Source organism: Vanacampus margaritifer, chromosome 9, assembly GCF_051991255.1.
Source record: "Vanacampus margaritifer isolate UIUO_Vmar chromosome 9, RoL_Vmar_1.0, whole genome shotgun sequence".
Lineage (NCBI taxonomy): Eukaryota > Metazoa > Chordata > Actinopteri > Syngnathiformes > Syngnathidae > Vanacampus > Vanacampus margaritifer.
Window position 1 is genome coordinate 24,420,113 of NC_135440.1, and position 16,566 is coordinate 24,436,678.

Below are 16,566 nucleotides of genomic sequence, written 5' to 3' on the forward strand. Positions count from 1 at the left end.
CCTACTGCATCGAAATCGTGTGTAAAATATGCCGGCCCTTCTTTCTGTTGGATCCACGCGTGCATATTTGCGCAAATCGCCACCTTGCCTCTGCTTATGGAGCTCGTTAACCAGAAACAGATTCTCTCTTTTTTTCCCCCCTTTTCTTGAGTCTGTTCACTTTCACCGGGTGTTTACATGCGACATGCAATTTACACAGGTACCCCTCCCTTGCTTGTAATTTCAACAGCCGTATGTTTTGACTTATTTTTTATTGACTAAATGTGCTCGTGTCAGCAAATGTAATAAAGCATTATTTCAAGGAAAAAAATACAGTGGATCAAGTGTCCCAAGATGTGGCTCATTAAGGCTGCTGGGGGTCATTTAGGTTAGCATTATTAACATGCAAACAATGTTCTCCCTCCAGGATTCAAGTAGAACCAGACAAAGCGTCTGCTTAAATCACTTTTGATTTGTGGTGTTGCTCAAAGCGGTTATAAAAAAAAAAAAAGTGCGTGGGAGCAGCATTCCTCCTCCATTTTACTCCCTTTGTCTCTTTTTTTTTTTTGCCACAAGAGGGCACCAATTGTGGAACAAAAACAACAACGTCATTCAAGTTGGCCAGCATGATGGAATAGTGGGTGACAACTCCGCTTCACAGTTAAGGTTCGTGCCACGTTTAAATTGCCCTCAAGCATGAATGTGTGTGTCTGCATGTGCCCTGTGATTGGCAGATTTTTTTTTTAGGTTCACTTTTTTATTTTAACCCAATCGGCAGAAAGCACGTAATACAGGCAGAAACATGAAGGCAAGCATTTAAGTGTTAGACTATTTTGTACTTGTACCCTCTTCCACTCAGTTGTTCAGTCGTGGCGACTAACTTGCACCACCAATTCTGGGCCTGACCAGTACTGAAGATTGGGTTGCAGTGGTTGCTCATCTGTTAGGCTAAGATCATGCAAGCCCAACCTCTCGCCAGTGGAATTGTTCACGGCAGCACTCTCTTCAAATTTGATCTTTACAGATGTCATTATCTGCTAAAAGTGAAATGATGAGGATATCAATCATTACACATTCCAAACATATGTTGGCTTAATTGAAGACTGTAAACCAGGTGTCACCAACCTTTTTGAAACTGAGAGCTTATTGGCTCCCAGTTTGATACACTCTTATGAAATTTGCGTTTTGCTCAAAATACTATTACTTTTATGCTATTCACTCATTCACTGCCATTGACGGCTATAGACGTCAAAAATTCATTTTCATTTTCATTCATAGCTATTTCTAGTTTAACATTTTTCCCACTTTTGTTAACAAAAATATAAAAACCTAGATTTTTTTTTGTATTAGAACGGATATAAAATGTGTGATTAATCGTGAGTTAACTAGTGAAGTCATGCGATTAATTATATTTAAAAATTGTAATTGCCCGACGCCCCAAATTTTTATAATCCCTCCCCAAAAACATTAAAAATTAAAAACGTTTTTTTTTTTTTTAAAGAAAAGTTTATTAAAAATTAGGGGCATTAGGTGATTAAATTTGTAATCGTAATTAATCGCATGACTTCACTAGTTAACTCACAATTAATCGCAAATTTTATATCTGTTCTAAATGTACAAAAAAATCAAGGTTTTCATACTCTTGTTAACAAAAATAGTTAAAATAAATTTTTGACGTCTTGCGCTGTCAATGGCAGTGAATGACTTAATTATAATTAGTCATATGTATTTATGTAAAGACACGTATTAGTGACCGTCTGAGCCTGCAGGCTATCCATCAGGTCCTTGAGGGGCAACATGTTGACATGTGACTCCTGCTCTAAACTGTCCATAATGTGAGGAATGTTTGTTTTTTGTTATGTGTGTAACCTGCCCCTCACCCCAAACTCACCTGGGATAAGACTCCAGCTTACCTGCGACCCTAATAAAGATAAACAGTATAGAAAAAATAGATGCAATGATGTCAAGTCCAAGCAATCATTTTATTAGCAAAGCAATAAACAAGCGTTTTTGTAATAAATTAAAATGGATGTATTAGTACAATTCCAGTAGAAAAATACACAGGTCTAATCTCAGTTGCCCGATAATCAAATAGAATTCTCATTACTTAGTGGAAAAACCAGGGAGTCCCTTCATTCAATTCCAGTAAAGAGAGGCAAATGGTGAAAACCTCGGGCCATGAAAGGATTCTTGCTTTCGCTTTCCTTTCCCCAGTACAATACTTCTTTGAGTCTTTCAGTCTTTGTTACTGGCTGGGGCTCCTCTCCCCTCCCCGGACGGCACTCATCAGATGGCTCTTGTAGGTTTTGCTGAGTCCCGTCATCCAGAACTTGAGCAGCCTCACGTTGTCCTCCTCGCCAGGCCCCGTGGTGCCGAGCAGAGCCAGAACCTTCTGGGTGTCCTCCCTGCCTCGCCCATCCACTTTGGAGAATTTAAAGAGCACTTTGACCTTGCTGAAAAGGGGGGAGCGAGAACATGTCGTTATAGGGCTGACACGTGTGAAGGGAGAGTCAAAAGCAACTGGGGGTGTCTCACTTCATCAATTCTTCCTTCAAACATAGCAGACAGTGAGACACCACGTCCACAGACAAGTTTTCGTTGGACAGCGCCACCTCCAGTTTGTTGAGTAAAGTGGGACCTGGATGTGGAACACATGGCAGTCTTAAAAATGTTGGGAGGCAATTTTTTCTTAATGTTGAGTAGGACAAGGATTCTTCTTTTTTTTTTTACATAACAATTTATATTAAAAATTTTACAATATTTATATTACAGGAATTTTAATTTTGTTTCCTTATTTAAAAACATTTTATGAATAAATTAATTCATACCATTTTTTATATCCTAGACAGAAAATAATATATATTCCCTAAACGGGGATGAAGAACATTTCAATGTTGGTCTGTGCACTGCTGAGCTTTGTAAAAGTTGCCGTAGCCGTAGCATTGGCAGCAGCTGTTTGCGCACGTGACACCTGACCCAAGCTATTATTGTCACAACACAGTATGCCCACCTCTGTCTGTGGGCTGCGTGTTGGCACTGCTCATGGTGAACTGATAAAGCGAGCAGATATTGTCTTCCGTTGGTGGGCTTTGACAGCATACATCTGAGCTGACATCCACCAGTACTGAAAATTCTACAGGGACCAAACACACAGAAGACTTTTTGTTAAACTTGTGGCAGTGGTGGCTGCGTATTTAGTACCTGGGTTGGACAATCACATTGCTATTATAGAGACAATCATTACTATATGAAACTGCAAAAAAACAACATGCAACTATGCCATGTACATCATTTGGAGTAGTTTGGGGAGGGGAAAATGCACATAAAGTGATAATAATATCTAATAACATGACAAAAACATTAAATAAAATACATGGTACTCACCACAAATGCTGAATATTAATTAATTAATATTATGTACTAATGTGTGCAGATTGCTGCAGGTGTGATTTGTGAAGTTGGAGCGTTCCTGGGCATGAAATTTGGCATGTGACCCCCCCCCCCCCCCCCCTCCCCTACCTATCTCTAGAGCGGTAGGTTGTACAGCCCTGACCGTTGGAAAGCTCTCGGTCAGGGCAATCGATCCATATGGGTCTCGAGTGGCTTTGGGCCCGCTATCGATTGGCCAACCCTAATAAAGGGTCCATGGGGCCGGCCGGGCACCCCCATAGCCCGTTAGAGCTTGTTGGGCTAAGTCCGGGGATGTGTGTATCACCCCGGTAGGACTTAATGGTTCTGGAGATAGAACTAAGTCTACAAAAATCTTCCAAAATTTGTTTTGTGTACAACGGTACCTCCCGTGCTTGTGTTTTACCTGAAGAGATGACATGGGTTGGGATGGCCACATCTGGGCTCAGACCCAGGAAGTTGCACTTGTAGGCCTCTTCATAGTGAGCGCTGTAGGGAACTGAACGCACACAGCCTACCGGGAGCAACATCTGACGGGACAGACAGACATAATCGAGAAAAAAAAAACACGTTACTATCGAGTCACAAGTCACTCTACTGAGTGTGGACTGAACATGCTAGCACTTGGATCTCAACACATTCATCACCAGCCCAGTTGAAATGGATATTTAATATCTGTAGTGGAGAATGAGTTTTCAGCTAGACATCAAAGATATTGAATACATACTCAAACAGCATTTCTTAAATTTGAGGAAGTATACATTCAGCAGATCCAATGCAAAGGAAATAATGCTCAATTTTGATTGACACTTTACAAGGCAGCTCATACATGACTATAATGTTGCTCTAAAAGCTCCTCTCTAGTCGTTATAGTTTAAAAAAAAAAATTTCAAGCGGAAAGAAAATGTCACAGGGATGTGAATTAGTAAATGTCTACTCATAACAAAAGCACCCAATGAGCCAACTACACTCATAAGAGGTCATCAAGATACCCGGAAAGTCACATGACTCAGGAAGATCATACTTGAAGTGTAATAGTCTTGGCAACGTTTAATCACACGGGAAAGTACAGGTGCACTTGGGGGCTGCATGACCACTCAAAGTTGTTGCTTGTGCTTTACTAAAAAAAAAAATAAAAAAATCACTGTGAGCTGATAACAGCTGCGCGCTCTGGCTTGTCTCTGGAAGAAGCACGTCAGTGATACAAGTAGAGGCAAGGAAACACAGCAGGGTGCGGAACGGTAATTCAATAATAATAATCTTATACCCACAGGCAGGAAGTGAAAACAACTTTCATAACAAATGATTTCTTATGATCTGCCCGTCATTATCTGCGGGGGTTAGTTGTAAGCTTTAATAAAATGTTATGACTAACCTCATTTATATTTACTACAACCTTCGCAATTGGAAAACTGTTTTCAACATAGGAATCTGAAAATGCAACCTTCATGAAACATGTTTTAGTAACATTCTAACACAGTTTACATTTAAAAATAAATTTAAATCTGCATAATAGCACTGTGTGATAAATCCTTAAAATAAAATACCCCCCCCCCCCCATTTTTTTTTTCCGTTTCTGATTTTAATCGACCCCCCAAACAAATCTTTGAAACTAGGTTCCCCCCGATCGGCTGAAAAAGATTGGATTGACTTCTAAGGTCAGAAATAAAATAATTAGTTTACTTGGTTTGAACTTGTGCTGACTTATATAACCATATAAAAAGTATAATTTTAAGATACATTCATTTGAATAGAAACAAAATGAAGATATTAGAAACAATTTGGATGTGCACTTTGCATTTACCTTCTGCTTTAAATGGTAAATGAACTGTTTTTTTATATAGTGCTTTAACTACACCATTTGGTGCCCAAATCGCTTTACAAGTGAAGCCTCACATTCACCAATTACTGAGATATCTGATTATTGCATTAACTTGCATCAACTTCCACAGAACTAATCCAAACCATAACATCCACTGTACATGGTGACGTCATTGCTCAGCAGTCACACTTGCGGTACCTTGAGTACTGTGAAAGCAGACTGGATGAGCCCGGGGTCAGCGCCTCTCCATATGACCTGATTTCCCATGAGAACATGCCACGCCACCTGCCGGAACTCAGCAGCCCCGAGCACCTGCACGGACGACATACCAGACTGTGACTCATAAAAGCTCACGGCTAAGACTCATGCGGCAGTGCTATGCAAACATAAAGCAACTTCTTTCCATTTCTTATTCATCTTTACCTGTCTCAAATGCCTCAGTGACCTAAACCTGGGACCAGGCGACTCATCGTCATGACCCATTTCGCTGTCTAATTGGTGGTGCCCTTGTGGCTTGGAATTGCCTCCTTCGGCTCCTTCCCAGCAACTCATTTCCTCTTCTTGTTCTTGGGAAAGGCGATCAAATGAAGATTGTGAATGCGATATTACGTCAGATGGGACATGCTACAGTAAACGCTTACAAAGGCTGACTGTGCTATGGCAAGCCTTTTGGGCATTGATTCGATATCCCACCAGTAGACTGGATTAAGAATGACCACTAGGAGTCTACTAGTGCGAGATGTGCCTACAAGTTGGGCCTAGTAGTTAGCGCATCACAGTAATTTCCTACGAAGGTTTAATTATGTACTAGTAGGTCAAAAGTGTCACTATTGTGCAAAAATAGCTCTTTCAATGAACTTAAAAAATAATGTTTTTCTTTAAGCATTAAGAAATGTTATTGTTCCGTCATCAATTCCGCTTATCCGGGGTCGGGTCGCGGGGGCAGCAGCTTTAGCAGGGAAGCCCAGACTTCCCTCTCCCCAGCCACTTCAGCCAGCTCCTCCAAGGCGTTCCCAGGCCACCCGAGGGACGTAGTCTCTCCAGCGTGTCCTGGGTCGTCCCCGGGGCCTCCCGCCGGTAGGACATGCCCGGAACACCTCCCTAGGGAGGCGTCCAGGAGGCATCCGAAACCAGATGCCCGAGCCACCTCAACTGGTTCCTCTCAACGTGGAGGAGTGTAGAAATGTTATTGGTTTATCTTAATGTACTTGGGTTGGGTTAACGCAATTTTTTTAAATGGTTAATTTAACTAAAATATTGGGTTTGGGTCCAACTTGTTTTAATTGAATTGAATAAACTTCATTTATTCAGGGTAGCGTAGTTTGTTTATATAGCGTCGATCTAGTAAAACAAACCCATGTCAAATTCATGCCGACAATTTATTTTTCTACTAGTGCTGAATTGGCTTTGTAGTGAGGACAAAATGCGTATTAGTAGATGGACCTTACACTGGATCTGAAGGATATTGAATAAATGTTCAAACGATTTTCCAAAACGTGCAATCATTTGCATGCTCATCGAGAGTGGGGCAAAAAAGTATTGCCAGCCACCGATTGTGCAACTTCTCCCACTTAAAATGACGACAGAGGAATGTCATTTTCATCATAGCTACACTTCGACCATGACAGACGGAATGTGAAAAAAAAAGTCATAGTAATCACATTGTAGGATTTTTAAAGAATGTATTTGTAAATGTTGGTGGGAAATAAGTATTTGGTCAATAAGAAAAGTTCAACTCAACACTTTCCTGTAGGTCTTCACCAGATTTGCACACACTGTAGCTGGTATTTTGGCCCATTGTTTCATGCAGAGCGCTGTCATCATTTTAATTGTGTGAACTTGCACAATCAGTCGCTGACTAAATACTTTTTTGCCCCACTGTATTTCCGAAAAATACTCCTTATCATGATTGCAAAATATTTTTGCTTCATTGACTTGAGGGACCTGTTTGCCGCTCAATGAGCACGAGTGTGTCTTCCGTAGGGGCTCCTTCCAGCAGCTTTTCCGTCAGTCGACTGCCGCAGGCCTTCAGCAGCCTGCAAAGGAGGAAAACCACAAGTTTCGCGATTAATCACAGCTCGGTCACAAGATAACAATAATAGTGACATGACGCGTCTTTTTAAAAATGTTTTGGCCGTTTAACAAGCACAATTTATGGTCACTGAATACAGACTTTCTGGAAGAGTGTGTGGTCATCTCTTTACCAGAGATGATTGTATTAACTCTTTATAGAAGTGGGATATTCAGGAGTAACTTCACTTAATCACTAGTTCGCACTTTGGATTTTGGTCATTGCTTGTCTTGTCCTGTTTAGGCCAGCAGCGATGGCCATCCTACTGTGTGTGCGCATGGCCGACTGACCAGCTGAAGGAGGAGTGCAGGCTGGCCCAGAGATTGGGATGCTGGGTGAGAGACGTCAGGGAGCGGGCTGCGTTGCCGCTTCTCTGGTGCGGGAACACCGCGGGCGAGAACACGCTGTTCATCCTCACTGCTCGCTGGGGACACACACCTTGCTCGTTGTCAAACACCTGATGGAGTCGCACAAATAACAGTAAGGTCATTTGATTGTCTTTGGGAGTTAAAATGCGATGAATTGCCTTGTCAAATGCAACCAGTGGGGCACAAGTTTGAGCGTCATAAAAAATTCACACAGACTGCAGCACAAAACTCGTACTGATTTGAAAAATTAAAAAAGTATTTATGAAAATACTGTGAAAATCTGGAGCAAACGCAGGCTAACCTTCAGGGCGGTGCTTTGCAGACTCTGTATAGTCAGTTGGAGGTGGCGCAACAGAAAAGGCCAGGAGTTAATGAGGTAAATCCGGTCCATGGCTACCAGGACGATGCTGTACCAGCGCTGGAAGCCTCTAGCGAGACTATCCTTGATGAAGAACGTGTGCGAGAACACAAAACCGTGTTGCTCGTCCCCAAAGAAAATTGGCCCTTCGCGCCCGGGGCACACCTTGTAAACAAAATGCGCGAGGACATATGCATGACGACATCCAGAGGTGAAAGTTCAATGTTGTGGTGCATGAGATACATATACAAGTAAACATACGTCACCAGTTACCTCACAGCTGAGGCTGCGTACGCAAGCCTGGCGCACGATGCTAAACAGCTGCGGCTCTCTGGGATGCTGGTGGCTCACAAAACGAATGCCCGTCTCGTCGTCGATGCTCATGAAGCCTGGGTGGGATGCAGGGAGGGAGCGACACCCCTATGAGGCAAAGGGAAAGAGGAAAACTGTGAGACACATGATAGAACAACTTACGTTGTTTAGCGAAAAGCATACTGCAACCTATGTACTACAATAACAGAGATTTTAAAATTACCCACTGCTCCATTTAATCTTTTCAACACATATTATTCCTCTTAATGTGACTTGGGTTTATGTTTACATATGGCCTTCCTGCAAAGTCTGACTTTACCGTCAAAACCAGCTTGAACGGTGACGCACGAGGACAAAATAGACGTCAACCATTAAAGCAGCACCACTACTGTTGAGCAGATCAAATTGATTTCATTTGTTAAAATTATATCACGTGTTCAGTGAGCTAAACCGCCGCTCCGACTGAACTCACCTCACACATTTCTCCCCTCTGTGTGGCCGAGCTGTTGGCCCTCATGGTGAGTCCTTCACCGTCCCGGTCAACATCTCTGTCCCCGGGCACTGTAACGCCTGCCTGGGAGGAAGGCGACGGGGACGGGGGGTGCAAAGCCTCGGTGCAGAACAGTGTCCTTGGTCCATGGAGCTCACAGAAATGACAGAGAGCCACCAGCGCGTTCATCTAAACGGAGAGGAAGTTGGAATTAGAAATGAAACATGATTGTTTTAGTAATAAAATTAGTGTATGACAGGGTTGTTACTTGTTACAGCTTACCTCTTCCTTCGATGTAGGAAAATTCACGCAAGACAGCTTGCTACTCTATAAAAATACGTCCATTATTCGCCGTATCCCCAAAATACATCGCACAATAATCAGCATTTTGATTAAGTAAAACCAAAAATAATTGTCTTATTGGCTGTTGCACCGCGAGCTTCTATTGTGTTTACCTCCGTAGTGTTTTGCTAGCGCTAGCATGACGTCATGTGAGTGACACAGAGTCACGCGCCCGGCACATTGCGGTTTTCCTATTTTTCCCCTTCAACGGTTATAAGTGCTACACAAGCCTATATTATAATTTTGAACTACAGTGTACTATAATGGTTATTTATTTGCGAAATGTGTTTTACACCACGCATACAACGCACATTTTCGATCGAAACAAATGAGTACTACATTACCCACGATCCCTCACGGTATGACAACTTGGGGTCAAGGGTGAGTTGAGGCGAAACTACTTCGAAAATGTTAGTAATGCAGCAAAAACACGTCTGTCTTTAAAATTTTCAATATAAATGCTATCGTAGCTATGTTAGTATACATTTTATGACTTACTAATTATAGTACGGCCTTGTTTTGTTTCACGGTACTTCCGCATTAGCCACTGCGTTAGCGTAGGTGTGTCAGTTTCAGGCTACAGTACTGTCAAAACAACAAAAGTTAAACTACATTTTACTAACTCTTATCTTGTAAAGCGACAGCATGGCCTCAGAATGTACAGGAGCGTCCTCAAGCACAAAGAAGGCTGATGTCCAAATGGACACAAGGAGAGCAGGTCCAGCAGACCCAGAAGATGTCAAAACAGGTAAACGTAATAATATTATGTGTATATGACTCTGGGGCTATTCTTTAGAAGTGGCCAAAGTTCTCACACGCTTTAATTTCTTAGAAGTACACATTCGCGTGTATAAAAAAAAAACGCGATGGTAAAAGTAGGAGTACTGAGTTGTTGTTGTTTTTTTTTAAGTACAAACTCTGAAATGAACTTAGTTACGAAATAAAATAATAAGCTGTTTGGAAAATGGATGGATGAATTTCAATTTTATGCAATACCTGTTTTATCCTAGCAAACGAAAAAAATACTTAAGCGCACAAAATGAAAACAAACTAACAAACAAAACAGCACGTTGGGAATAAAAAAAAAGTCTGAAAAATGAATATGTGCTTTTGGCTCCACATTTGATGGGATATATCAGAGTCCTGGAAACATTTTCACACTAAATTATTATTTTTATTCAATTATTCATATTCTTTGGGAAATTATTTGTTATGATAACTAAACGTTGTGGAAATGTTATCACAACCACATTTTTTGTGTGCTTTTTGGCTCCTGACTGGAAATTAGAAGTGAATCAAGAGTCTTGTGTGCTGATATAACATGGGTGCCACTCTGTGTCAGTGTCTGCTTATCTCACTGGACTTTATTATTTGAAAGAAAAAAAAACAACACACACACATAAACACCCAAGACATCTCCTCAGTTCAGGCAAAAATAACTTTGCAGTGTATCATAGACTGACTTAGTTTCATGAACTTTGTACCTTCTTATTAATTGATAAAAGTTGTGGGTCAAGTTCACTTTTTTTGCTGGGAAGTGCTTTGTAGGATTTATGTGCTGCCTACTGTAATTCATTACAGGCAGTCACGTCCTACTTGGCTGATAGTGACATCAAAGACTTCGTCTTAAACCAGACATTGTACACTCCCCTCCAATAAAAGGAATAGTGAGACTTAATTCCTTTACAGTAATTGTTTGGTTTGAACTGATAGAAGATGACATCAACAGTTCAACTTTTATTTCCAAGTATTTCATTATGGATCTGATGCAAAACCCCAGACATTTGATTTGGGCTTACCAGTGAAGATTGTATTTATACTAGAGGTGCAACCAACATGAAAACCAGAGCGCTACTATGAGAGAAAAACAAACAATCTTGAAGCTGCAGAAGCTGGAAATTCAATCATACAGGTATTTGTAATAAAGCCAATACAATCATTTGCAATTCTTTGAAAAAAAATAGTAAGACTGACGGAATAAGTAAATTGAACAATTACAGGGAATGTGAGCACTTCTTCTTGGCCGTGACTACATCTGATGAACAATGCAATGACTACGAGTAAAGTTCAGTGACCATAAAGAGTGCGCACAATTCCAGTCTGGCCTGCAGTTGTATCGCATGGCTCTCAGTCAGGGCCGCATTTTTCTGCTAGTGTTACAACAATGTTTATTTTGTCTGCTTTGTTTGTATTCATTTTTTCCCCCCCCCTTGAGAGAATCACTATACAGCAGACATACTAACGCATCTATTGACCTCTGCGCTGTCTCTCCTTGTACGGCTCTGACAGATGAGAATGGAGTCGACGTGTGCCCGTTCTTCCTGGAGGGAAAGTGTCACTTTGGTGTCAGATGTCGTATGCTTCACAGGTCAACCCAGCTGATCTGTGAAGTAACCAGCAGCTCAGTGTAAGATTCGTATTGTAATTTATTTACTTCTCTAACGTTTATGGCAGTTTAAATGATCTCGCCTTGTTAAGTATAAACAGTTTTGGAAACGATTACAGTTCAGCAGTACAGTGAATTAAAAGTCCACCAATTTAGGATTTAAGAGCTGTTGCTTGGTCGATACAATGTAACGGTCCCTGTGTTTGCGAATTCAGGCTTTTCCAAACTAACAAATTTAGGACTGAGAACTACATAGACGCAGTACTACATAATTTTTTACCTAAATGGATGTGTCAAATGTCTAATTAGTTATACTAATTACTTTTATGTGTGTTTAGACTCTTGTCTTAATTTTGTTTGTCTCCTTCATAGTGACCCAGCAATAGCTATTGCAAATGTTATTCTTCCTGACCAGGAGGACAAACATGATGAAGAAAAGCAGCAGAAGAAGAAGAAAGCCAACAGAAACAAAACAGCAAAACCGAAAGGAAAGGAGGCAGAAGGTCACTTCTATTTCATGTTTCCTACAAGAATTGCAATATGTTGTTATTCCCTCGACCGAAGTGGCATCTTGTTACCCCGTTCTCCCCTCAGACGTCAACAAAAAGCCCCGCATGCGGACAGCTGACGACGTAATCTCTCGGGTCCTCTGGGACTCCTCGGTGGACGCATCCCAATTTGTAGTGGGCTATGTGGACCGTTTTCTGGGCGTGCTGGAGCGCCCCTTCTGTGATTTCAATTGGGACACCAACCCTTGCGATTGTGACTACACCACCGATCTGGCCCTCCCCAGACACAGGATCCAGTACTTCACCTACAGAGGGCACCGCGTCTGGGACCGCCACAGCAGGACCGACAGGGTATTTGGCTCCACTGGTCAATCTCTGGCTCCCCCATTTGGAGGGGAAGAGGAAGTGGGAGGTAAGCAAGGAAGATACCCTGTATTGCTATACTTACAAAGAGTAAGCACGCTGACCCATTGCCATCATTTTTTTTTTTTAGGAAAAGGAACACAATCTGACGACCAAGAGCAACAAGTGAGAGTAACTTTGGATCACCCAGAAACAGCAAGACAGCAACCACCTGCTGTGGGGCAGAGAATGGAGTGTACTCCCGATGAGAACACACATCTGGAGCACGACACGCACAATGAGACGAACGCTCGCACCTCTGAGTCAGCACAAGCCGGTCAGGTGTTGGCATGCGTTGCGGAGGAGGCTCCAAATAGGTCTGTTTTTCATCCTCACTGAAAATTGCTGACAAATCCCATCCATCTCGCATATCCTCAACCCACATTCTTTTGCTAAGAGTGCCAGCGAAAGTTACTCAATCAATTATTCGTTTTGTGAAACAACACGTCTACGCTGTTTCTCATTTGACTGTGGATGTTATGCAATTAGTAAAGCAAAGAGAACAGTCCATTTGCGATCAATTTAATGCACTGAGAATGAAACAGACCCTTTTTTAACTCATTAACTGCCATTGACGGCTATAGACGTCAAAAAATCATTTGAACTATTTCTATTAGTTTAACATTTTTCCCACTTTTGTTAACAAGAGTATGAAAACCTAGTGTGTTTTTTTATATTGTATTAGAGCAGATATAACATTTGTGATTAATCGTGAGTTAACTAGTGAAGTCATGCGATTAATTACAATTAAAAATAGTACTCGCCTGACGCCCCTAATTTTTAATAATCTTTTCTTAAAAAAAAAGATTATTAAAAATATAAAAGAAAAAAAGAAAAGAAAAGATTATTTTTAAAAAAATATAGGGGCATCAGGGGGTTGAAATTTGTAATCTTTTCTTTAAAAAAATATATATATTAAAAATTGGGAAAAAAATAATTACAATTATTTTATTTATTTATTTTTTATTTAAAAAAAAAGAAAAGATTATTAAAATTAGGGGTGTCAGGTGATTAAATTTTTTTATCGTAATTAATTGTATGGCTTCACTAGTTAACTCACGATTAATCACAAATTTAATATCTGTTCTAAATGTAAAAAATATTTTTTCTAGGTTTTCATACCCTTGTTAACATAAATGGGGAAAAAACGAAACTAATAGAAATATTTCAAATGAATTTTTGACGTCTATACCTGTCAATGGCAGTGAATGAGTTAATAAGAATAAACATAAATCATATTTTATGCATATATTAATTAAATCTGTATTTAGGCTCCTACATAGGCGTTTTGAAAGCACACTGTTTTGTAGGGGTCTAGCGTGTACAAAAGATTGCAGCTCCTGCTTTGCTTGGATGATGAAATACATTAATGAATCCTTGTTTGGAAACGTTTTCAAGCACAGCCTCCACCAGCAGGATGGAGAGTAACGGGCAAGAGGTCAATCTTCGTGTTATGTAATAAGCGCCTTGCTCGGAATTGTGAAGTGCTGCACATCCTGGGAGGCTCTCTTGAGTTATCCTGTTTATGTTGTGTTTTTCATTTTAGCGTGAAGGCCTTGACAGATAAAGGACAGAGCTTAATCGATGGTGACACAAATGAAAGGGAAGAAAGTTTTGAAGGCCAGAACGATATGGTAGGTACACTACTGTTCACCTCCTTGTATGTCTTTGTGGCCTCTGCTGTGAGTTGCCGCACCCAATTAATCGCTAGGTGTGTTGTCCACTTGAACTAATAAGTGCGCAGACACTTGTGCTTCAGGAAAAACAACTTATGACGAAGTGCCAGTACGATGATGTACAGGTTATGTTACTTTTGGGGCAGCATGAATGGCCTATTGGTCCCAGTCGAAAGGTCCTGGGTTCGAATTTCATCTCATTTGATTGTTTTTCATTTTCATGCCGCAGAATCACTCAGCCCCTCTGGAGCAGCGAGAAGAGCGTCGCGGTGCTCGTCCCCCTAAAAAGAAACCCACCCACTTCATCACGTTCAGGGCCAACACTCCTGCCATCCTCGCCTCTTTCCAGCAGCTCCAGGAAGAGATCAGCGCCCTTCTCCCGTCGTCCGCCCCTCACTGGCAGACCTCGACCAGCCTGCACGTCACCCTGTGCCTCCTGGTGCTGCGGGATCCGGCCCAAGTGGAGGCCGCCGTGGAGATCCTCCATCGCTTTGCCCACTTGGACCGCAACCCGCCGGTGGCCGTCAGCTTTCCCGTCAAGCTGAAGCATTTCAACGGCAGGGTGCTGTACTTGAGCCCCCAGCCTCAACTTCAGCTCCAGCAGCTCAATAGCGGCCTGCAGGAAGCCTACACCAGCCAGGGCCTGCTCCACAGGGACTCCTACAACCCGCGCTATCATCTCACCCTGGCCAAGGTAAAGGACAAGGAGGGGGAACGCATCTTCGAGGGCGTGGGAGACCTGAAGGTGGGCAAAGGTTTAAATTTTGGCCGTTTGCCTGTAAACTCCTTGCACCTTTGTGTCGTCGGGGGTAAAGATGTGGACGGTTTTTATGAGACTGTATGCACAGTAACTCTTCGATAATTGATCGTTCTCGTGGGATTACTTTCGCACGCACTCTGGTCTCTTCAGTAGGTTGAATCACGACAACAATACAATGAGATCCGATACCGGAGCTGTATCTTACAGTCTGCATTTACAAGGATAGTTATCCTCAGGTTTGATGAGGTAATAATTCAACCAAATGTTTGCAGGAAAGCGTGTTACACTGCGTCATTTTGATTTAGGACGGCGAAATATTAGAAACAGCTCACTGCACTACTGCCTTTTATAATAACCATATTGTTAAATGAATACCTCTCATTACTGTTTATTATTATTGTAGAGGCAGAACTCCTATAAAACAGCTATTGTATTGGGTCTTATTAGATTACGAGTATGTAATATTGTGGTCTATCAATGCGCTTGGAAGAACGTTATTAACTCGTATATCACCGGGTACAAGAATTTAGGGGATGCGATTAGGCGGATTGTCTGAATTAATCATAATTGGGCATGTGATTTGTAACTTTTAATAGTATTTAAAACGGGTCTAATGAAGGGTGGGAATGTAGAAAAATGTGCTATGGCGCAGGACAGCTGCATACAAACTACTGTTTGTTCAACTGCTTTTATGCTAAGGTGAGTATGAGGCGATTGTATTGTGTAGGAAATTAATATCAGAATATACATTTTTTATATTTAAATTCATTTTAATCAGAACTTCATTAAAAGAAAAGGAACATTTTGATTACTGTATTTTGTATATTTGTCCTTCTTTACTATTGACTACATATTACATATTTACAATATTTACATAACTGTTGGATGCATGTAGTCAAACTAGACCAGGGATGGGCAACTTAAATGATGGATGGGGCTAGAATTTTCCATCAGCGCTACTGGGTGGCCACATAGCACTTCACTCTTCCTAACCAGATGACACAAATGGCATTTGAAATATGGACAAAACATTTGTAAGTGCATGTGTAAAAGCTCTCCAGCCTTCAACAACAAAGGCTTTGAACAATGAAAAAATAACCACATATTGTGATCTTTGTCTTCGTTCCAGGGCTCTTGTACATAAAAATTACCATTCAAGGACGGCACAAAATTGCAGAACAGCAAACCAACATTAAATGCAAGAATTCATTTTGTGCATTTTTTTTTTCCACAAAAAGGATCTTAATCAAACTTTTGATATTATTCGTGGTACAATGTTTGTCTTGCATGTCATTCCAAATCCGCAAAAAAATCTATTAGGCCTGCTCACGTTGTCGTGTTGAGTGTTTGTAATTTTCAATGCTCCATAATGTGTTTAAAAAAACCCAAAAACTTTATTAAATCTGCAAATTATGTTGGGAAAAAAATTGTTTAAACCATTTTGAAAAATCCGTGTGGGCGGAGTCAAACATTTAAGTCCACTCGACCATGAGGCACGCCTCAAACTGCACTCTCCATCCAGGGCTACTTGCAATTATTCCCGGAGGATACAAACTGGCCTGCAAATAACGAAAATTCACATATAATTGATGCCCATTGATGCATTGGTGGAAAAAAAAATTTAAACACAAGAATAATGGTCCAAAAATGCTGATAAACCTCCCAAAAATAATAATTAAAAAC

General features: G+C 41.1%; 2 protein-coding genes across 4 annotated transcripts; one reads left to right on the forward strand and one right to left on the reverse strand.

Moving 5' to 3' along the window:
* Nucleotides 1-1,942: 1,942 nt before the first annotated feature.
* Nucleotides 1,943-9,323, reverse strand: flcn (folliculin). Of its 2 annotated transcripts, none has more exons than XM_077575270.1 (12): nt 9,077-9,323; nt 8,791-8,997; nt 8,268-8,426; nt 7,950-8,171; nt 7,571-7,737; nt 7,154-7,245; nt 5,633-5,775; nt 5,408-5,521; nt 3,794-3,917; nt 2,990-3,112; nt 2,515-2,617; nt 1,943-2,432 (listed from the first exon to the last, which is right to left on the reverse strand). In XM_077575270.1, exons 2-12 carry the CDS (start codon nt 8,995-8,997, stop codon nt 2,225-2,227), a joined length of 1,662 nt encoding a protein of 553 aa, XP_077431396.1. In that variant the 5' UTR covers nt 9,077-9,323; the 3' UTR covers nt 1,943-2,224. The 2 variants fall into 2 exon arrangements, with proteins under 2 accessions (XP_077431396.1, XP_077431397.1); XM_077575271.1 differs by having other exon boundaries at nt 8,280-8,426; nt 9,077-9,322.
* leng9 (leukocyte receptor cluster (LRC) member 9) lies at nt 7,613-15,699 on the forward strand. 2 transcript variants are annotated; one of them, XM_077575272.1, is made up of 8 exons: nt 7,613-7,760; nt 9,789-9,898; nt 11,440-11,557; nt 11,909-12,039; nt 12,131-12,457; nt 12,539-12,764; nt 13,994-14,081; nt 14,353-15,699. In XM_077575272.1, the coding sequence occupies exons 2-8, from the start codon at nt 9,796-9,798 to the stop codon at nt 14,983-14,985; spliced, it is 1,626 nt and encodes a 541-aa protein (XP_077431398.1). In that variant the 5' UTR covers nt 7,613-7,760; nt 9,789-9,795; the 3' UTR covers nt 14,986-15,699. The 2 variants fall into 2 exon arrangements, with proteins under 2 accessions (XP_077431398.1, XP_077431399.1); XM_077575273.1 differs by lacking the exon at nt 7,613-7,760 and adding an exon at nt 9,275-9,560.
* The last annotated feature ends 867 nt before the right edge of the window (nt 15,700-16,566 follow it).